The sequence below is a fragment of the Grammomys surdaster genome, unplaced genomic scaffold (genome assembly GCF_004785775.1).
Source record: "Grammomys surdaster isolate TR1022 unplaced genomic scaffold, NIH_TR_1.0 126051, whole genome shotgun sequence".
Taxonomy (NCBI): Eukaryota; Metazoa; Chordata; class Mammalia; order Rodentia; family Muridae; genus Grammomys; species Grammomys surdaster.
The window spans coordinates 1,692,511-1,714,880 of NW_021620862.1; the positions used below are offsets into that span (position 1 = coordinate 1,692,511).

The following is a 22,370-nucleotide window of genomic DNA, read 5'->3' on the forward strand; positions in this document are numbered from 1 at the left end:
ACCACGTTTTAGAGACGTTGTCTTTTAAACGTAGTAGACTTGCTTTACACAGACCCACCCGCATCCAAATTCTGATGTTTAAAATTAAGAATTCATAGCCGGGTGGTGGTGGCGCACACCTTTAATCCCAGCACTTGGGAGGCAAAGGCAGGTGGATTTCTGAGTTTGAGGCCAGCCTTGTCAACAAAGTGAATTCCAGGACAGCCAGGGCTACACAGAGAAACCCTGTCTCGAAAAACCAAAAAAAAAAAAAAAAAAAAAAAAAAGAATTCATGCCTTGTCTAGGGAATCATAGTTAATGGGCATGGCCTTAAAAGTAAATGAACCTGTCAAGTTTCAGGACTGCTAGCCAAGAACATTGCCACTTTCTTCTAGTGTCAAGAGGGCACCTCTGGGCTTCTGATCCCTTAGTCTTTAAGAACATGATCTTTAGTCTGTTGAGTCAGGTGCCTGTCACTGTGACTCTACAACTGAGAGAGAGAAAGGGAGAGGGAGAGGAGGGAGAGAGGAAGAGAAGGCTAAGAGTGGAAAATCTCAGGAAGCTCAGCTTAAAGCCCAACTAGCCTGCATGTGCAGCTCAAACAACTAAGACTATCTCAAACAAAGGAGAGAAAAAAAAAAAAGACTGTCTCAAACAAGATGAACTGCCATTCACATCACACATGCCATCATACACACAAAGAATAATTACAGTGGGTAAGAGCCTTTCCTCTTGCAAACATGAGGGTGTACATTAGAACACACACACACACCATTAAAACCCTGGGTGCCTGTGCCTGCTGGTAAACCCAGCGGTTGGGAGGCAGAGATGGCAGATCCCAAGAACTCATTCCTAGCTAGTTCAATAACACCTTGCCTCAAGGTGATAGACAGGGAGCAATAGAGAAAGACACTCCATGCCTTGCTCTGGTCTCTGCATACACACACCCCCAACACAAGACACAAAAACTTGATCATGGATAGAAATACCTGTACTGGGAACTGCCAAGCAGCTGCTGGAGGGTGGGGAGGGTTAATTGCTTTGAAAGGGCTGACATCTCCAGGACTTCCATGTAAGGAGCTAGAAGGGAATGGGAATTATGTGAATTTTTTTTCCCTTGAAGCTGTTTTGCACAGCAAACACGTGTGGCATTGGGATAGCCTTCAGTGAATCTGGTGAAATTGCCCCTAGATGCCACCATGGCTTTACCAGAGTATTGTTTGCAGTAAGCCATTCTGATGTTGTAGAATTGCAGTCATGTAAAAGCACAGATTTGTTTCCATAATTAATTCTGGTTACTTTTCAGTTGAAATGTCTGTCTCTAAACTTCACTAAACTTTGGATGTGGCCCTTTAATATAGGGGTGAATATGGTATCATAGCATGCAGTTTTATAGGTTCATAATACTGTCACTGAAAGGAGAAACTCAAAGCTTTAATGCCTCATTCCAAGTGCCTAGGACTGTTAAGAGCTGAGAGCGCATGTTGGGATTGTAAGTATGAAAGCATTTTGGAAGGAATAACCACTAAGGAATCCTGCAGTGGTGTTCAGGTTAGTGTGGTGATTAATGAAGTTCTCAGCTACAGAAGTTGCCAGAGGGAAGGCCAGACATTAGCTAAATGTTAGTTTCAGTGCCAGATTCCAGGCTGAATTTCTAAAGCTTTTTGGTAAACAAGCCTTGCTTTAATGTTGCTGTTTTCCGTTTTTCCTTTTGTATCATGTAGTTAAGTTGGCACTATGGGGATTCAAGGGTTACTTCAGTTCATCAAAGAAGCTTCTGAACCCATCAATGTGAAGAAGTACAAAGGACAGGCAGTAGCTGTGGACACCTATTGTTGGCTTCACAAAGGAGCTATTGCTTGTGCTGAAAAGCTAGCTAAAGGGGAACCTACAGATAGGTAAGTTTGGAATATGTGTCAGTTTAAGAACTAGAATGATATGCTTTTTGTTTTTGAGACAGTCCCTGGTATTTCAGGCTGGCCTGGAATTTGCTATAGCCAAGGATGACCTTGGACCTCCGATTCTCTTCCTGAAGTCCTACCCGTTGTGCCACCAATGCCCAGCTTCCTGTATGCTAGGGACTGAGCCTAGGGTTTCATGAGTGCTTAGCAAACACGTCTATGAACTGGTCTACATCCCCAGCATCTCAGTCCTTTTTTATTTTTCATCTTTGTTTCTCCAGTCATTGTTTCATTAAATACTAGCATTTATTAAGGACATATGTTTAGAACATTGCCAGACTTCCTTCTGTGGTGCAGATCTGATGTTCGGCTTAATAAGAAGCCAGAATGGCAAGATACAGACAGGCAAAGATCAAATATTATCTCCTGAAAAAATGGGATTTTTTTTCCCTCCTGTCCCCAAGCTCCCAGAATAACAATTCTGAGACTCTATAATTATGTTTACAAATACCTTGGCCATAAGCTTTGGCTGTGCTCTGACTAACTCATATCATCCAGTTGTTCTACCGAGTCCTGCCGAGAGGCTGATTACTTCTATTCATCTCATGCTTCTGCCCTTCTCCTAGCCGAATCCCCCATTCCTGTCCCCAAATCCTTGCTTCCTCTGGGAACTCCCACCTTCTTTTTCCTGCTTCTAGATTTCCCTTTTTCTGATATAGACCAATCAGTTTTGATAGGTGAAGCTTCCAAACAAATATAAGATTCCTTCTACATATTCCCCTTTAGTCTAATAAAAGGCTCTTTCTCTTACAATAATATACTACATATAGTAACAATTATGAAAACTATCAGGTAAGAATTACATTCACAAAGCCCAGTTCATATGTATTTGGTAGTTTTGGAGAAAGTATTCTATAAACTACCCTATCTTGGTGAGTTTAAAATTCTGTACCTAAATCATCATAACTTGTATTACTAAGCTAAAAATATCTTCTTAGACCTTAAAACATTTTATTAAATCTTAAACAACTTAAGCTTAATTGTGAAACTATGACCATCTTGTCCTCAACCCCATCAGAGACCTGAGAAAGAATAAATATTTGAGTGTTCAGGAAGTGCAGAGCAAGCAGCTTTCACAGCTTTAGAAATGGCAGAGAAAGCTGGCTACCTGACTGTCCCTAAAAATCGTCTCTCTAACGTTGGAGCATCCATCATCAGCCTTCTGGCCCAGAATATCCGACAGACTTTTTGTGAGCAGGAATTATGAAGGACTTGCCTACCTTGTCCTTGCAAAGCTTGGCAGTTGACTTCCCTGTGTCCCATTTGTCCATTTGGGGCAGAATTCTGTCTGCAATTGAGGCAGCAGACCTGTATCTTGTTTGAAAACCAAAGTGCCTGATTTCCTGTGTCCAGACCTTTTGGCTGAAGTCTGAATCTAGTGTAATAATCTTGCATCATATGTCCAGTGGTGGATGCCATTTGTAAAAGTGGAGGTTTTTTCCCTCTTGTCCTCAAGCTTCCAGAATGATGTTTATTTGACAGGAAGCTTTCAAACAAGCATAAGAGACTTCTTCTACAATCTCCTTTATTCTTTGCTCAAGAGAAGCTTTTGTTTTTCCTCTAAGGTCAACTTTTTAACAGTGTTTTCAGAATCCATGATTCTGCAGCACACTGCTAATCTGTTAGCAAATAATTCAGAGGTACAGTATAGTATGTTCTGGTCAAAAATGGTGGGTCCTGTTGACACCCAGTCTGAATTCAGTGACCTCATTCTAGGAAGGTTCACATGTATTCATATATAAAATCATGCTGGCTTTACCTCCCCTACCTCCTTTGTACATATATATTTATTTTTATTTTCTGAAAAATAAAGCTGTATTATTTTAGCTTTTCAAAAAGAAAACCCACGTTTTTTGTTAACTACTTTCTATGTTTGATTTTGTATTTTTGAGACAGAGTTTTGTGTAATCCAGGTGGCCTCAACCCTACATTTTAGCCCAGGATGACCCTCTGCTTTCTAAGTTCTGGACTTATGGGGCTGTACTGCTACAAGACTACACCAGATGTCTTAGTTACTTTTCTGTTGCTATAATATAACACCATGACCATCTTGGCAAGGATCGTGGCTGAAGGCAGCCAAGGACAGGAATGGTACTGGAGCAGTAGCTAAGAGCTTAAATCTTGAGCCGTAAGCATGAGGCAAAGAGAGCTAACAGAGTGACATGCTGTGGCTTTTAAATCCTCAAAGCCTGCTCATAACCCTTCCCAAATAGTGCTACCAACTGGAGACCAAGCATTCAGACATGAACCATTCTCATTAAATCACAACTGGCTGTATTTGAATGGTTCCTTAACCAAGAAAACTTAGTTTCTAGTTTCGGATATACTTCTTTTTTTTTTTTTTTTTTTTTAAAACCAAAATGCTTAATATCTGCTATGGATTTAAAATTTCCCCTGACAACTTAGAAGTCATATTTGGTACAATTAATTGCTTTACTTTGTCTTCCTGCCTTTGGTTTGAAAGGTGAGCTTAAGTGCCATTATATCCTGGCTGTGGGGACAGTAATGGCAGGATGCACTACATCCTCCCTCAGGAGCTCAGTATTCAGCCTCTTTCCCAGATTCTGTCTGCATGTTGGCCGAGCTTACACTCTGCTGTGGAATGTTGTGAAAACCAGACACTTTGAACACCATGTTGTTCAACACTAACCAGGAGATCACTAGTCCTGAGAGACATTCTTGGCAGGGTGTACAATAATTGTACAGGGTAAATAATACTGTCAAATCTCTTGGGTGTAATAAGGTGTTATGGAAGAAGTCAAGTGTTTGCTGTATTCTTAAAACTTTTCAATAGATTTGAGATGTTTCAAACCACATTTTTAAATAAAAGAGTAAAAGGTATTTGGAACAACAATAAAATGTGAGGATCAAAGGACATCAAAGCCTTTTACTTTACAGTTGAGAAAGGCCTACGAATCTGATTACTTCCTGACTACCTTTTGGAAAGTTTAATATCAAAAAAAAAAATTTGAGACTCAAAGCACACAAATGCTTTTTCCCTTTTATTCCCGTAGGTATGTAGGATTTTGTATGAAGTTCGTTAATATGCTGCTGTCTTATGGGGTCAAACCGATTCTCGTATTTGACGGTTGTACTCTACCTTCGAAGAAGGAAGTGGAGCGGTCTAGAAGAGAGTGAGTGACTTCCTACTAACATCTGGCTAATCTGTGGGAAGGTCAGATGCTGTAGGCCATATGATACCCAATTTCTAAAGCCTTAATTTTGTGTATAGCATGGTAGATCAACAGATTCCCTTAAGTGTTGTGTTTGTGTTGCACTGTTATCACGTGTTATAACCAGTAGTAGCAGTAGTAGTAGCAGCAGCAGCAGTAGTAATAACAACCACCTCGTTTACTCTGGTCTGGGCTGATATGCCCACAGATCTGAAGTACAGTTTCAGAGGAATTCAACTCTTTTAGCAAAGTTACTATAGTTGCTGTCTTATTATTGTTTCTTGAGTCTGCCCATAAGTACTTCTTTATATGTAGTCGTGTTTTCCCTTTCAGGAGACGTCAAAGCAACCTTCTTAAAGGGAAGCAGCTTCTTCGAGAGGGGAAGGTGTCAGAAGCCCGAGACTGCTTCACTCGCTCTGTCAACATTACACATGCCATGGCCCACAAAGTAATCAAAGTGAGTTAGTCAGAAACAACACAACCACAAGAACAAATGGTTAGCTCACTTGAGCTCTTGTAAGTCGTTTGTTAATGAGACAGCAAGGAAAGCAGGGGGGGAAATTGTTGTCAAGTAAAGGGCAGATGTCAAAGAGAGAGGAGGGCAGGGTGGTAAGTGATACTCCCTTCTCCCGCTGCCTTGCATGTATGCACTGCATTGGGATATTGTGTGTGGATATGACGGATTCCCATGGTTTCTTATGCCACTGTGGTCACATCTGTTTAACCATCAACTCGAGTTGTTTTTTGTTTTTTAAGTTGTGTGTGGTGTGTGTATGAGCGGTAGGTAGGCATGCATATTCCACAGATTGCAGGGAGGTCAGAGGACAGCATTGGCTGTCAGTCCTTCTTCTCCCAGCCTGTGTGAGGCAGGGCTCTGTTACTGATCAGTGTTTATCCATAGCTGGCCAGCGAGCTTCCAAGGATTCTCCTCGCTCACCTTCCATTGTGTTGTAGTAGTGCTGGAAAAAGACATAGGCTCTGTTATACTCAACATTTTTATGGGTTCTAGAATCAGAACTAAGATCTTCATAATCGTGTGACAAGTCTGCTATAACTATAACTGGATTAAAGCACTCCTGAGATCAGGGTGAAATATAAGTCAAAGTAGAAAGATTCTGCTTAAAAGGAAATGTTATTTTGGAAAGTTGTATTCACCTGTGACTGGAGGCCTGTTCTGCCCTTCAGTGTTGTTCTGGCGGTGTGCTGCTGCTCACTGTGGTCTCTCTCTCCCAGGCTGCTCGAGCTCTGGGCGTGGACTGCCTCGTGGCTCCGTACGAGGCTGATGCTCAGCTGGCCTATCTTAGCAAGGCTGGCCTTGTGCAAGCTGTCATCACAGAGGACTCTGACCTCCTCGCATTTGGCTGTAAGAAGGTATTGCACTGCAGCTGTTAACACGTGGTGCAGTGGTGGGGAGGATTGTGGGTGTTCAGGAGCTAAAAACTTCCTCTCCTGGAATACTTGTTTAATGCCTGTGATTTACGTTTTATGTTTTTGTTTTTTGTTTTAAATAGCGTTCATTTTTGGTTTTGCTAATTGATGCTTTAGGCTCTGTGCTCCTTCAGGTTGAAGAGCTCTCTTTTATCGTTGAAGGTTTGGTTTGGTTTGCATTTTTCGGGTGCTGGTGATCAAACCCAGGGCTTTATGCGTGCCAGACAAGTGTGTACCATAAGCTACATCCAGCCTATGGATTCTTTAGTGTTTAGCTCATCTCTTGGTTGACTCTGCATATGTGGTTCTGACTGCTAGACAAGTACTCCTTACCACTGACCTACAGCCCTCTTTACTCTGTACTCTGCCCAACCTGGGCTCAGACCCACACTGGAACCTGGCAAGCCTTGAACTGCTTGAACTCGCCTTCCTTCCCAGTCCAGGCTACCAGCTTTACTTTTTAATATTAATAACACAGTCCTTGAATTTTTTATTTGGTTTGGTAAACTTAATAGGTTTGGTAAATTTATCCATAACTGGGATATTACTCAGTTATTTAGAAATAATGTATGTATAAATGAATTTAATGGTAAACTTCATAATGATCTATTAAGCAGGGATTAAGATATAAAGCCATACCTTTTAATAACAATTATAATATGTCTATGCATCTTCAGAGATTGCTTGCAAGATGGTCATCAAAATATTACAGTGGGTGACAGATAAATGAGGTGTGGACAATTTCAGGTTCTTTTAAATTTCCGTATATCCTGCAATGAGCATATATTTCCTCAATAGCAAAAATCAAAGGTTGACCACTTTAGAATGTAAAAGAAGGTAAGAAGAGGAGATACTTGTACTTAGGGTTGCAGTGCAGAGCCCTAATGATTCCTTGGAATTACTGTTGTGACTTAGATAATGGTGATAAAGGTGCCTTTCTGGGCAGTGACCATTTCTCCTCTGTGTGAAGGTGATTTTAAAAATGGATCAGTTTGGAAATGGATTGGAAGTTGACCAGGCACGGCTAGGCATGTGCAAGCAGCTTGGGGATGTATTCACGGAGGAGAAGTTCCGGTACATGTGTATTCTGTCAGGCTGTGACTACCTCGCTTCCCTTCGAGGGATTGGCTTAGCAAAGGCCTGCAAAGTACTGAGACTGGCCAATAACCCTGATATCGTAAAGGTAGGAAACACCTTCGCTTTATGAATCAGCAGTTCGATCGCAGGAGTTCAAATGGGCCTCAAATACCATGTCTTTAGCGTGTGCGTGTTACAGAAGGGAGAAAGTGACTAAAGATGAGGACTTTGACTCCTGGGACCTACTACTTGGGAGTGGTTCTCAGACTTTCTGCTCTAATAGTTTTGTGTGGTAGGAATTTCTCTTTCTGTGGATTATAGCTATCAGTATACTGAATTAGAAACCTAAGCAAACATGTGACTATTAATTCACGGAAGTTAAGCGAAAAGCTGTTTATATGTTAATAGAAATCACAAACCCAGCACTCTGACCTCTTTCCTTCATCGTCTCAAACCCCACCCCAAACCCAGAAAAAGATGTTTTGAGAAAAGGTTGTTTTCTAGATTGAATGGACTTTAAAAACTAGAAGTGTATACTTGACATAAGCTGGGTGCTTGGCATTTGTATGAGCAGTGCAAAATTGATTATGAGACCAGAGCTTTGAGTGATGTGGCATGGCTGTGTTTTCTTTGTTAAGTCTTGTTAGTGCAGACAAAAGCTGTTGGGTTTGCCCCTCACTTTCCAGTGCCAGGTGTGGGGGTATTCCCTGTGCTCCTGTCTTCAGCTTTACATGTACTATTGTTATATCTGTTGTTAGGTTATCAAGAAAATTGGGCATTATCTCAAGATGAATATAACGGTGCCAGAGGATTACATCGCAGGATTTATTCGCGCCAACAATACTTTCCTCTACCAGCTAGTGTTCGACCCCATCCAAAGGAAGCTCGTCCCTCTGAATGCCTACGGAGATGACGTCAATCCTGAAACACTGTCTTATGCTGGGCAGTATCCTTTCTGAGTCATGTGGTTGAACTTTTCACCTACTCTGTTAATGTTATTGGTAGTAGTGAGACTTTAGTGAAAATGAAAGACAGAAGAACTTGGAAATCGGTTTTATTTTTCATGGGGCAGATCGTACTATTTTTCCTATCTTCGAAAAACTATGTTAGTAAAAAGTCTTGGAGTGTAAACCCAAGGCTTGTCTGTAGTGACGAGTGTTTGCTCCAGTGGAATTGACAGCCTCCACAGCAGGTCAGGTGCTGTGAGTAAGCATCAGAGGTCTCACTCGAGAACTGCTGAGGCAAACCTGATTCCTTTGGAGGGTTTCTACTACACTAGGCACAGTCCCTCTTCCAGGGTCACTGGTCTCCAGTACTCAGGCAGCTGCAGAATCCTGACTCTCTTAGGTAGTGGCTGGAACTTTTTCTGTATCTCTCTGGAAATGGGGGAGTGGAGGGCAGGTGGGGATTGGCTCAGGCGTCCCTTCAAGAAGATGGGTAGGTCCTGCAGGGACACAGGCCAGCAACCTTGCCTCTTGATTCAGTGGTGCTGATGTGAGCAGTAAGTGGGATCTATGTACATCGTTAACCTTGAAGATTCTCTGATAATAGAGCATTTTCATATCTTAGTGCAGTATGATTTGGTTGCCTATTAATTTTTCCTTAACCTTACCAACCTAGGTATGTCGATGATTCCATAGCTCTTCAAATAGCACTTGGAAATAGAGATATAAATACTTTTGAGCAGATTGATGACTACAGTCCAGACACTATGGTAACATTTAACAATTGTTATATCAAAGCATGTTTTAGTTTTGTCACAAGAACTTTGAGACAGGTCTTTCTTTGCTCAGCAGCTGTGAAGTACTTCTGTACTCAGTGCTATGCAGAGTGTGCATGAAAATGACTTCATCTGGTGTGGCAGGCGTCTGTAATCCCAGGACTGGGGACCCTGAGACAGGAGAATTGTCACAAGTTCAAGGTTAGCTTGGGCTATACAGTGAGATCTTGTCTTTATGGTTTTGTTTTAAGACAGATTCTCAATATAAAGTCCTGTTGAGAAACTCATGTAGAACAGAATGGCCCTGAACTCACGGTCTCCTGGGTACTGGGATTAAAGTTGTACACCACCACATATAGCCAGTTACTTTTCAAAAATGATTAACTTGATCCTAGAGAAATTATCTTTTAAAATACAGGTGTATTCGTTTTTTAATACTAGAAACTGACTACATGATATTTTTAAGACGAGCATAGGATACGTTCAGCACTTTTTGTCTCATCTTACATCATTCAGACTCTGTGGTACTTGGCATTGTTGAAAATCCAAAACATGACCCTTGAGTACAAACTGTCTTAGACCAATTCGTGAAATACTCAGTGAGCTCTCCCTCCATGTGTGTTTGAACTCTTCACTGCTGTTTTTGTTGTATATACTCCTTGCAGCCAGGTGTCCTGTTAGCATCTGCCACCTCTTCAGGGCATGTTTATTTCTTCAATAAGTTCTTTTTGCTTCTGTAATTTCTTTCCTTCTTTGATAACGCCATGTATGTATACAGAGTTAAATCATTTATGCACAGAACCTGTATTAGTTTATCTTATTGTTGGGAGTCATTACTGAGGTGAGAGTCTGGAAAGAGTTGTATTTACACATCTGAATTAGCAATTCAATAATTTCACCAGGAGTGTGATGCTGAAGGTGTTTGTCTTAAACCCACACAGATCATTGCACTGACTCTGTAGGGTCTGAGCTGCTAAGATGGCTAGGATTCAAAAACCCAGATCTGTTGCCTCATCCTTTTTATAGAGAAGTTAGTTATCCAGCAAACTATTTCATCTAAAGTGTGGATTTCCTAGTCTTTTCTTTTTCCTTGCTTATTTCTTTTTCTCAGTAAATGCACCTGTGTGATTTAACTCCAAGAGTCATACTGGTGAGGCTGTTTTTCTGTTCTCAAGCCTTAAGTTAATCTTCCTTGGCAATTCTCAGAGCATGTTTTGAATGTTATGTTTTTGTTTTCCCTTTTTCTTTCAGCAAAAAAGATTTTTTGGTTTTAGAACATTTGGAAATTGGTTATGTGACGTTCATACTTCAAGATTTTCTGTTTTGTTTTTGTGTTTTGAGACTGGATCTCTCTACATAGCTCTAGCTGTTCTGGAATTCACTGTACAGAACTCAGATCTGTCTGCCTCTGCCTCCCAAGTGCTGGGATTAAAGATGTGTGCCACCACTTGGCCCAATTTTCTGTCTTAACTTTTTGGTCTTGGCTGCCTTTGTCTATTGTAATAGCATCATTTTTAGCAGTCTTCTGTAACAGTTGTAATCATAAATCTTATCAGTGAATCCGTTACCTTGTGGGTATTAACTGGCTTAAACGCTTTCTCCAAAGTTTTATGTAAGATTCAATGTCTTCAAGAACAGCTTTCTCTTTTTCAGCATGGTACCAAGGGAGTCTGATTAAAAACTATAACTTTTAAACCTAGATTATTCTGGTTTGAACTTAACAGATTTTTATCCTGGCTTGCGAGCTTATGGTTGTAATCCCAGCACTTGGGAGACTGAGGCAGGAGGATCAGTTCAGCTAGCCTAGATTACGAGAGACTCTGTCTCAAACAAATAATTAAAATTAAACAACTTTCAAGCTGGAGAGGTGGCTTAGCAGTTAAGAACACTGATTGTTCTTCCAGAGGTCTTGACTTCAATTCCCAGCAACCACATGGTGACTTGCAACCAGCTATAATGGGATCTAATACCCTGCTCTCTTCTGGTGTATTGAAGAGAGCGACAGTGTATCATATACATAAAATAAATAAATCTTAAAATGATAATAATAATAATAAAATTAAACAGATTTCTGAATAAGGTGGGTGACTGCTTTGAACACATGCCTTTGTGTCCCAGTGCCATTTAAAGGCTGTGCAGTGATCATGTGTCATGGGGCCATTGCTGAAGTGATGCTCAGACTTTAAGGATGCTCTTTCTTTGCTGGCCTCGTTGAGTTTCTACTTAAGAATATTTAGGTTTTGTGTCTTAGAAATGAACCATTTGACTCCTGTTAGAAGACAGACCTAGGAACTTAACATATATTCAAGAGAGAAGGGTAAGGTTAGCAGAAGAAAGACAAAAGTATTAGAGCTAAGACCATCAGATCCCTTCCCTGGCTCTGTTCCTTTTTGCTCTCCTACCAGGCCCCTCACATACTAGACAAGTACTGCATCATTGAGCCATTTTTAATTTGAAATAAAATAATCAGTGCTCAAGAAGTCACCCAGACTGGGCCTAAACTCACTGTAACCTAGGTAGCCTTTCAATTTTCAATTCTCCTGCCTCACCAGGCCAGTCTCAAAAGTTTTTCTTTTGAACAGTAATTGAACATTACTGTAAGCAGACACAGAAGGAAATGGTCATTTCTCCTGTTCAAGTAGCCTTTTTCGTTGTTCTTTTCTAGCCAGCCTACTCAAGAAGCCATAGCTGGGATGACAAAGCACATCAGAAGTCACCTGTTGCCAATAGCATTTGGCACAAGAATTATTGTCCTAGACTTGAGGTGAATAGTGTTTCCCATGCTCCTCAGTTGAAGGAAAATCCAACTACTGTGGGCCTTAAACAAGTGATTAGTACTAAAGGGTTAAACCTTACGAGGAAGTCTTGCGTGTTGAAGAGACCAAGAAATGGTATGTATGTATGTATGTATGTATGTATGTATGTCATGGTTTCCAAATGTTGGTGGTGTTTGGTCAGATCTAAGAAGTCTTTTCCAAGCCTGGGTCACTGCACTTTCCTTGACTTAGCCTGCTAGCTTTGCCCTTGTGACTCTTCTGTTTAGAGCTGATGTAGACAGACAGATGGTGGACTGTGAGACTCCAGGCTCCTTAACTTGCATATGGCAATGCTGTTGTCAGTGCTGTTGGCCCCAGAGTTTCCCTTTTTTCATGTAGCTGCCTTGCACCTGTTACAGGAAATACCTAACCATGCAGTGCATCCTGGCTGGGCGCTCACTCCCTGCTCCTCCTGTTAGACACACTTTTCTTACTGTAGTTCAGCACATCTTAAAGTCAGGTAGTGTAAATCCTTGGAGTTGGCTCTGCTTTTCAAAAGTTACTTTTTCCTGTTGGAGGTGCTTTCTGGTTTTGTGTAACTTAGGATTCACTTGCCAACTTGTCTTTTTAAAAAGAGCTATGGGGCTGGGTGGTGGTGGCACACTCCTTCAGTGCCAGGACCTGGGAGGAGACAGATGGAACTCTCAAGGCCAACCTGGTCTAAAGAGCAAGTTTAAGGGCAGCCAGGGCTATACAGATAAACTGAGAAACCCTGTCTTAGAAAGGAAAAACTGTGGTCTGCCATTGGCTGTGCCATGTGTGCTCCACTTTATCCCTCAGGGTGTCCAGGCACCCTGCACACCAGGCTGAAAGGATAACACAGAGCCCCTTCCGGAGGATTCTGATCTGGTGGGAGGGGGAGGAGCTTGTACGCATACACTATTCAGGATGAACGTGGGCTATATATGAACCTTGGAGAGTGGGAAGCAGTTCTTCTTAGGGTAACGTTTTATTGGCTGGAGTTTAAAGTAGTGTGAATGCCTCCTTTATATGGAGAGACATTCTAGGAATCCCAGGTACTGTCTGGGTGGGTTCTTATGGGCGGGGGTGGGGGTGGGGAGAGCAGTTAAACTTTTGAATTTACCAAAGACTATCTGACATTCCTCAGGTAAAACATTGGGGTCAGACTTCCCAGATTTGGCAGAGAAGAGAAAGCCTTGCTAAGAAAAAGGAGTCCTGTATTTTTGTACTGCGTTCAGAGGAGCTATCCAGACAAGATAGACTACAACCTTAGTAGCAGGGTACAAAAGAAAAAAAAATACTATGGTGATTTAACTAAATAATTTAGAGTAAATAGCATATTAATAGTGACTCTGTTTATTGAAGACTTCAGAGATCTCGTGTTCTGTGTAAAGATGTTGAAAATCACTTGTCAAGTTTATTATATTTTTGGATTTTTTTATCCTCCTGAAGATGATAATTTCAGTTTCTAATTGATGCCAGTATATAGAAATACAGCTGATTTATTTTTATTTACTGTTATTGTATGTGTGGAGGAGTGCAGTTTTGCCACTATGCACCCACCACTGGGGTCAGAGGACAACTCCATCTCTCTTTCCAGCTTTACATGAGTTCCAGGTGTCTAACTCAGCTCATCAGGTTTGCACAGCAAATACCACCAAGCCGTCACCAGCTCGTCTGAGCTTAGCTTGAGTTTCTCCAGTTGCCACTGGAGCCGAGTGCTGTGACATTTTAAACTTCCATGTAGATTGTTGAAACTGTGGCCCCTGTGTCTTATATTTTCATTATATTGTTCGTGTTCGTGTATGAAATAGTTGGGTGAATTAGAGAAAGTCCAGGAATCTGGAGTTCCAGACTCAGTCTCTTAGGGTGTACAACCTCACTGCAGATCCTTGTCCTGAGGTAACAGGAGCTGTCACTGGGACACTGTGAGACACCAGGCGTCCCAGCTAGCTGCACTTCAAGTCCTCTGCACTGTTGTATTCTTGCTTTCCTAGGCTGTCACCTTTGTATTCTACATTTGATCCCACAGCCTTTTTTGGACTCATGGCTTGGTAATAAAGAGCCAAGCTAGAACACAGTCACACTTCTCTCAGAAACGACAACAGTAAATGATTGCTGGTTTTATTGGAGCATTAAAAACTTTCAAACATTAATCATAGCTTTATATATAAGTTGCCCTCCAATTTTTTTCAACACTTAAATAAAAATATAGTCATTCAGAATCCATTATGCCCAGAAATCTTCTTTTTTTTTTTTTTTTTTTTTTTTTGCTTTTTCGAGACAGGGTTTCTCTGTGTAGCCCTGGCTGTCCTGGAACTCACTCTGTAGACCAGGCTAGCCTTGAACTCTTGAACTCAGAAATCCGCCTGCCTCTGCCTCCCAAGTGCTGGGATTAAAGGCGTCCGCTACCACCGCCCGGCCGGAAATCTTCTGATTAGTATAATTTCATATGAAATCATACATATAATTGACATTAAATGTTAACCAATTTGGAAAATGGTAAAATACAGCTAAGATAATAATTTTTTCAGTTCTTTTATACGAGGTGTAGCTTTCAAAAACCAAAACTGGGCTAAATGTGTGGGTCTGTGTGGGGTCCTTGCTCAGCACGTGCAGAAGAAAGAGCACGATTTGCCTTTAGGGCAGCAGGACTTGAGGTGTAACATCCAAGGCAAATAGCCAGAAAGGGATTCACCCTGTGCCTCTGTTGTTGTTTAGAAGCGCTGTGTGAAGATGACCTGCTGAGCCAGTATTCATCATTTACAAAGAAGATCAAGGAAAATGGCTGTGGGGATGGCACATCGCCTAACTCTTCTGAAATGTCCGTGCCCTGCCCTGATGCTGGGACTGCTCACAAGACAGATGCACACACCCCGTCTAAGACGAGGAATAAATTCTCAACGTTCTTACAGAGGAGGAATGAAGAAAGTGGTGCAGTCATAGTTCCAGGGACCAGAAGCAGGTATAGCAGCTTCAGGGCACCGTCTGAGCTACGGGTATGGAAGCTAGGTGCATCACTGTTTGCAGAAGCCTGCTACATGCTGGCTTCCTTAGATGTCTTATATCTCAGTTACTGTTGCTGTTACTGCAACAAAAATGCCTGACAAAAGTTACTTAACAGAAGGAAAGGTTTGTCTTAGATCAAATTTCAAGAATGTCTCATGTCTGTGAGAAGAAGCAGGAGGTAGTTGGTCACATTGTACTTACAGTCAGGAAGAAGAAAACTATGGATGCCTGCCCAGTCTTTTGGTTCAGAACTCTAGCCCATGAAATATTGCCACCTACATGTAGGGTTAAGTCTGCAGATTCTCGGGCCTGCTGGAGACTCCTTCCTTAGGTGATCTTAGTCACTAGACAGTAGTTCAGATCAGAATGCATTGCTGTTCCCTTCCACATCTGTTAGTTCTGTGATGTTCCACTCAGAAAAAGTGTGAAATGACTGCAGTTCCTGCAAATACATACTGTAGGTGGATTCTGTAGCTTTAGGGTTCTCTTTTCCTTCTGATGTTTCTCCTTTTATAGTGTTTTGAGGCCCTGATCTGTCTTATCTTTATTAATGTTAATATTTTTCCTACAAATAGTTCAGTTTATCTGTTAAGATCTAGAAATATAGTAAACAACACCGTAGACTAATTGGGGAAGAGCAGCTATGAACTGAGGCAGGGGATTTGGGTTTGGTTTTTGTTTTGTTTAACTCTGTACTTGATGGAGAATTATGTAGAAAGACTAGGCTTATGTTAAACTTAGGGATCCCCCTGTCTCTTATCTTCCAAATATAAGGATTAAAGAATCTTGGGCTCTGTGTTACTATGTAAACAAGTTTCTAAAAATGTACTAGTTGGCCAGGCGGTTGTGGTGCACGCCTTTAATCCCAGCACTTGGGAGGCAGAGGCAGACGGATTTCTGAGTTCGAGGCCAGTGTGGTCTGCAGAGTGAGTTCCAGGACAGCCAGGGCTACACAGAGAAACCCTGTCACGAAAAACCAAAACCAAAGAAAAAAGTACTAGTTATTACATATATATGAATGAATGCATGCCTTATCCTGGCATGGTGGCACAAGTTTTTAATCCTAGTACTCGGGAGGCAGATCTGAATTTGAGCCCACCCTATTTATATAGTGAGTTCCATCCAGGGCACCCAGAGCTGTGTAGAGAGACTGTGTCAAAGCAACAAAAAACAGAGACTGTAAAGCTCAGTTAACATGGAAAGTCACTGTGGTCTCTAGTGTATGAGAGTAGACACGTGACTCTTGATAGATTTGTGAGTAGACTCTGAAGACTTAAGTTCATCCATCTTCCTGGTTCTTGTCAGGTTTTTTTGCAGTTCTCCAGATTTTGACAACTTCATACCAAAAAAAGGCAGCAGCCAGCCTCTAAATGAAGCTGTTGCCACTGGCAAAGCCACCACCAGCCTCCTCGTGGCATTGGACTGTTCAGACACAGAAGGCCAGAAGCCGGTCGGCACAGATGGAATGCACAGTCCAAATCCTCAGATTCCAGGCTATGTAACTGTGTCTCCTGAGGATGAGGCTCAGTCTTCTGAGACCAGCAAATCCCTGGGGACACTAAGAAGTTGTTTCAGTTGGTCTGGTACTCTCGGGGTGTTTTCAAGAACTCCAAGTCCCTCAACAAGCACTACACTGCAACAGTTCCGGAGAAAGAGTGAGCCCCCCACCTGTCTTCCTGAGGCCTGTGCTGTCACTGACACATGTGATTCAGAGCGTGAGATGTCAGGTGATAAGTCTCAACCCTTGCATGAGCTGGGCTGCTCCTCATTGTCTCAGGAAAGCATAGACTCCACATGCAGCTTAAATGCGTCCAGTCTCTCCCAGCCTTCCAGTAAGGATTCAGATTCAGAGGTAAGTAAATGTCTTTCTGAAGTCTTTGCTTTCAGGCTCAAACACGGGGAAATGGCTGTTGACCAGACAGTTGAGGACATTTTGCCATCATTGTAGAAACTGGTTTTCCTCAACTTTTATTCAAAATTCTCCCATGTTCAGGGCTGGAGAGATGGCTCAGTATTTAAGAGCACTGACTGCTCTTCCAGATGACCTGGATTCAATTCCCAGCACCCATGTGGCAGCTTATAACTGTCTAAAACTCCAGTATAACTACCAAGTTGTAAATTCACAGTAATATTTGACAAAACTTTGGTGCCCAACAGTATTGAATATTGAATGGCATGTAATAAATCCATATAGCCTGAGAAAATACTCACTTTATCAGCCTAGCCATCAAGCTAGCCTGAAGATACTCAGAACTGTTGGAGTCAATCAAGAAAACAACCAGACAGTGATGGCGCACATCTTTCATCCAGCGCTTGGAAAGCAAAGGCAGGTAGATCTCTGGGTTTGAGTCCATCCTGGTCTACAGAGAAAAGAAAGAAAGAAAAGAAAGATAGAAAAAAAGAAAATAGCCATTAAAATGTGGAAGTAACTTGTTTCCACTTGGAGAAAACTGAAATCAGGTTACATCTTTGGATTCTAAGTTGACATTGTTTGCTGTTTTAGGATCTTGCCAGCTCTGCTTTTGGCTGCCCTTGAGACTGCCTCTCGTTTCCCCTTTTTAAATTTTTTTTTTAAATTGGGTTCATTTACCTTATGAGCGTGTGTGTGTGTGTGTGTCCATGTGTGGTAGTGGTGGTGGTGGTAGCATGTGCCCTGGTGCACAAGGGAGGATCAGAGGACAACTTGAGAGCGTCATTTCTGCCCCTTAACTACATACATCCTAGGGAGTGAACTATGGTTGTCAGGACCTGCCCACTCAATGAGCCATCTCTTGCTTTGCCTTCAGCTACTTCATGTTGACTTCTTCTATCCTGTAATCTAGAAGTCTTTGTTTCATTTAATGAACTGCCACTACATGGAATGTTGCCTCTTGGGCCCATTTGAGTTACCAGGACAGTTGGCCAGCTCTCCACCATTTTTCCACAGAAGCATCTGTTTGGAGGACATTGCAAGCATCTGAGCTCCTGTAGGGAGAGGAGCTTGGTTCTCATCTCCCAGAACACATCTTTCTGCCTCACTTACTTTGTAAGCTTTCAGCTGAATAATGATGGTGCTGAGAGCCATTCTGTCTTCCAGAATAAATATCTTCTACCCTGAGGTGGTATTGAGATAGGGACCCAGCCAGGTATGAGCATGCATGCTGGCAATTGTAGCACTAAGGAAGCTGAAGCAGGAGGATCATGAATTTGAGACCCTCCTGGGCTATGTAGCAAAACCCTGTGTTACAAGACTAAAAAAGAAAAGAAAAAGTAACTTTCTTTCTCAGCAAAGAACTAAGGTGGTTCATTGGCTGTCTTCTTTCCACCGTGTGCAGTAAGCTCCTCAGGAGAGATGCTTTAGTGCTCAAAAAATTGAATTTATATGGTGAGGTTTACTATATCTTGGAGTAACAGATGTTCCCAAAGCACAGTACAGTTGAGCTTTGGTCTCTCTATTTGTTTTATGGTCTTTGGGCCTTGTTTTGAATATCAGGTTTCAGTTTGTACTTCTAAAGAGCTTCAGTATCGGAGCCTTCGGGAAAAGTTGGTTATGAAAGGGCAGCAACTGTATCCAGCCATTCACCAACCAAGTCTTAAGTAATCTCAGAGTCATGCTCATGACCTTCTTGTAAGAAACTGTTCAGTGCCGGGCAGTGGTGGCACACACCTTTAATCCCAGCACTTGGGAGGCAGAGGCAGGCAATTTCTTGAGTTTGAGGCCAGCCTGGTCTACAGACTGAGTTCCAGGACAGCCAGGGCTACATAGAGAAACCATGTCTCAAAAAAAGGGGGGGGGGGGGCTGGAGAGATGGCTCAGTGGTTAAAGAGCACTGACTGCACTTCCAGAGGTCCTGAGTTCAAATCCCAGCAACCACATGGTGGCTCACAACCATCTGTAATGAGATCTGATGCCCTCTTCTGGTGTGTCTGAAGACAGCTACAGTGTATTCATATATAATAAATAAATAAATCTTTAAAAAAAAAAAAAAAAAGAATGTTCAGCCAGTTGGGCATGTCACAGTGATTTAATCTCAGATTTTGAGGGCTGCAAATTAGTCTACAACCTGGGCTACACACCAAGATCTTGTCTGAAAAATAAGTCACTTAAGTCGGGTGTTACAGTGTATACCCATAATCTCAGAAATTAGAAAGCAGGGTGAGAAGGTTGCTCTAAGTTTGAGGCTATCTTGGTCTAGGTAATGAGTTCCTGATCATTTAGGGCTGTAGAGCAAGAGAGACCTTGTCTCCAAAAAGAAAATAGCAGAGCTCACCACTTAACACCACTGTTAGCTACAGCAGAGAAATCAGGAAGGCACAAGGCAGTCTTGTCTTGCTCTGAAGTCCTGATACACTCTAGAATCCCAAGAGAAATACAGGAAACCTCAGAGACGTGCCAGGTACAGTCCATACTTACTGACCTTCCTCTTTGATATATGGGAGAAAATACTGAGAAGTTTCACTATATGGAGTCTCTTGTGAGTGGAACTGAGGCAGAGGAGCCCTCAAAGTCACTGCTAAAGTAAGTGGAGCATTTGACACAGCACCTCAGAGTAGGGCCCATCTAGAAGGAAGATGTGTTTTCTGTTTTCAGTGTCGACCATTTTACAGCACAGCTAAGATACCGTAGTAGGACTGCTGGTTTGGTTTTGTGTAGTCAGTGACTAAGCTGTTGCCAGGATGGCAGGAGAACCCAGCCCCTGCTTCAGCATATTTGGTTTCGTCTTTGAGAACTTTGTATACATAATGAAATATGATCAGATATACCCTTCCCTCCCCACTGTCTCTCCCTATCCGCCACCCCAGCACCCACTACTCCTAACTCCATGTCTTTTTTTGTAACCCTAAGTGTAATTAGTGCTTCTTATATGAGCATAGGTGTGGGCTATGCTTGGAGCATGGAAACCCTCTAAGCATCACAACCTCGGAATGACTCCCTCTCCGGAAGCTGTCACCTGCCTATAGTTCCCCAGTAGAGGGAGGAGTGGGGCCTGGGGATCACGGCAAACAGTTGTGTGGGGTTTTTGCTGCCTTGGTTTTACACAGCTATGTGAGTTGTGCTACAGCCATGTCATGTCACGTCCAGGCAACATTTCACAGCACTCCACCCACCCCAACCCTCGCCCCCTCCCCGGCCCTCCAACACTTACTTTCTCCCTCCTCGTCTGGGGAGTTAGCTGACTCTTGGCAGAGCTTGGGGGCTGAGAAAGGTCCCATTTAGGGCTACGCATCAGCATCTCATAGACTCCTGAAGTGATTGATAAAGACGTTTCCAAACCTTAAGTGTGTATTTTATACACTATTTCTTCAGGTATAGTGTTTTGGTGCTTTTCTGAGTGAAATTGACAAGTACCTTTTCCATTTCAATTTGTTGCCTTTTATTCTTAACCGTGTTATGTCTTTTTGTGAAATTGTGTTATTTATTTGTGTTTCTTATTTTGCATATTTTGTTGAGTCTTGGGTGAGTTATCATAAAAATCCAAGTAAATTTTTGTTTTCCCTGTGGGTAATCTAGGAATCGGATTGTAACAATAAATCACTTGATAACCAAGGAAATCAAAACTCCAAGCAACACTTACCTCACTTTTCAAAGAGAGACATGCTTGAACAGAACAAGGTAAAACATTTGGAATTAATTTTTTTTTCAAATTTCACAAGCATTATACAATTTGTGCCGGGGGCGGGGGGGAACACTCAGATACCTGTGTTTCGATTTTTTTAATGCCTGCTTTCAAACGTCTTCAGATGGCATTTGTGGTGAACTGGATGTTTGGTATGTTAGTTCGAATTTGTTTTCTCTAAAGAACTTTTTCTATGTATGTAGGTAACTAGTAGTACTATGTATGTTACATAATCCAATTTATAATTGTTTACCCTAAGATTTTTTATTTCTGAGAATGAGGTCATGGGGTCACTGGCTCTTCCTAAAGTGAGAATGATTTGCTGAGTGTTTCCACAAACCTAAACACTTTGGAGCCAAGCACAGCTGTGGGCTTCTATCTGTTTAACTTTTCAACTTTTATATACAGTCTGCCAAATTAATCACTTTTAAAGACCTATTCATACACCTCCCTCTCTATCCTGAGAAACAGTGCACAGGACAAAAATCAGCCTTAAAGGCCCAATGTGCTGGCACACGCCTTTAATTCTAGCACATGGGATGCTGAGGCGGAAAGAGCTCTGAATTCCAGGACAGCCACAACTGTATAGAGAAACCCTGTCAAAAACAAACAAACAGAAAATCAGCCCTCAAGTAGAAACAAAAATATCAAGAAATGTAAGTCAGCTATGCTACCTTTGCACAATGGTAGAACAGACAAACTTCCTCAAAATGCAGTTCCAATTTCCTGTTGAAATGCAAGAATCTCTAAGATGTATCATTAAGTGGGATCAAGGGAAATGAATAATACCTCATTGCTTCTGTAGTAAACATCTTTAGGTAATTTTTACATTGCATGTGGGTTCTTTTCCTGTTCTGGTATATAAAGAACACCTAGGAATTAAAAGCAGTTCTTTTAGAACACAGGGAACTTGGGCATTTGGGGAGACCCACACTCCCATCTCTAAGAACCAAAATAAAAGTAACAACAATTCCAATTTATCTTCAGGTTCCTGGGCTCTGTAGGTCTAGTTCTATGGACTCTTTTTCTACAACCAAGATCAAGCCCCTGGTGCCTGCCAGAGTCAGTGGCCTGAGCAAGAAGCAAGGAAGCATCCAGAAGAGAAAACACCATGATGCCGAGAACAAGCCAGGACTGCAGATAAAGATCAGTGAGCTCTGGAAAAACTTTGGGTTTAAAAAGTGAGTTTCCTGGTTTCTTTCTGAGTCAGAACCCTGTCTTCTGCAGCCCTGTCCCCAGCTCTGTCTGCTTTCAGTCAGTCCCTGCCTCTCACTTTCAGCTCCCAGTCAAGCTTGGAGCTTCTTTTCCAGAGCAGAAGGTCTTTTCCTTCTAGCTCAGGACTGCAATGTAAAGGGGTTAGGCAGGAGCTCAGAGGGGATAAACTTAACTTAAACTGTGTTTCTCTGACTCTGCAACCTAACACAAAGAAGTACTGTAGTTAAGTGTGCCTATAGAAAGGGTTCCTTTGTTACAGACAGTGCTTGTTACATACATTAAGAATCTTGAGCCAGGTGGTGGTGCACGCCTTTAATCCCAGCACTTGGGAGGCAGAGGCAGGTGGATTTCTGAGTTCAAGAGTTCGAGGCTAGCCTGGTCTACAGAGTGAGTTCCAAGACAGCCAGGGCTACACAGAGAAACCCTGTCTGGA

At 42.0% G+C, this 22,370-nt stretch overlaps 1 protein-coding gene across 1 annotated transcript in view; it reads left to right on the forward strand.

Annotated features, from left to right (window-relative positions):
* The first annotated feature begins 1,717 nt into the window (after positions 1-1,717).
* Exo1 (exonuclease 1) overlaps positions 1,718-22,370 on the forward strand; it is a 23,153-nt gene continuing 2,500 nt past the window's right edge. The window contains exons 1-12 of the mRNA XM_028755278.1: positions 1,718-1,878; positions 4,956-5,075; positions 5,448-5,571; positions 6,348-6,485; positions 7,513-7,725; positions 8,378-8,565; positions 9,240-9,333; positions 12,005-12,230; positions 14,838-15,081; positions 16,431-16,977; positions 20,617-20,718; positions 21,710-21,903. Of these exons, the coding sequence (XP_028611111.1) occupies positions 1,718-1,878; positions 4,956-5,075; positions 5,448-5,571; positions 6,348-6,485; positions 7,513-7,725; positions 8,378-8,565; positions 9,240-9,333; positions 12,005-12,230; positions 14,838-15,081; positions 16,431-16,977; positions 20,617-20,718; positions 21,710-21,903 (2,351 nt within the window). The remainder of the gene's footprint in view (positions 1,879-4,955; positions 5,076-5,447; positions 5,572-6,347; positions 6,486-7,512; positions 7,726-8,377; positions 8,566-9,239; positions 9,334-12,004; positions 12,231-14,837; positions 15,082-16,430; positions 16,978-20,616; positions 20,719-21,709; positions 21,904-22,370) is intronic.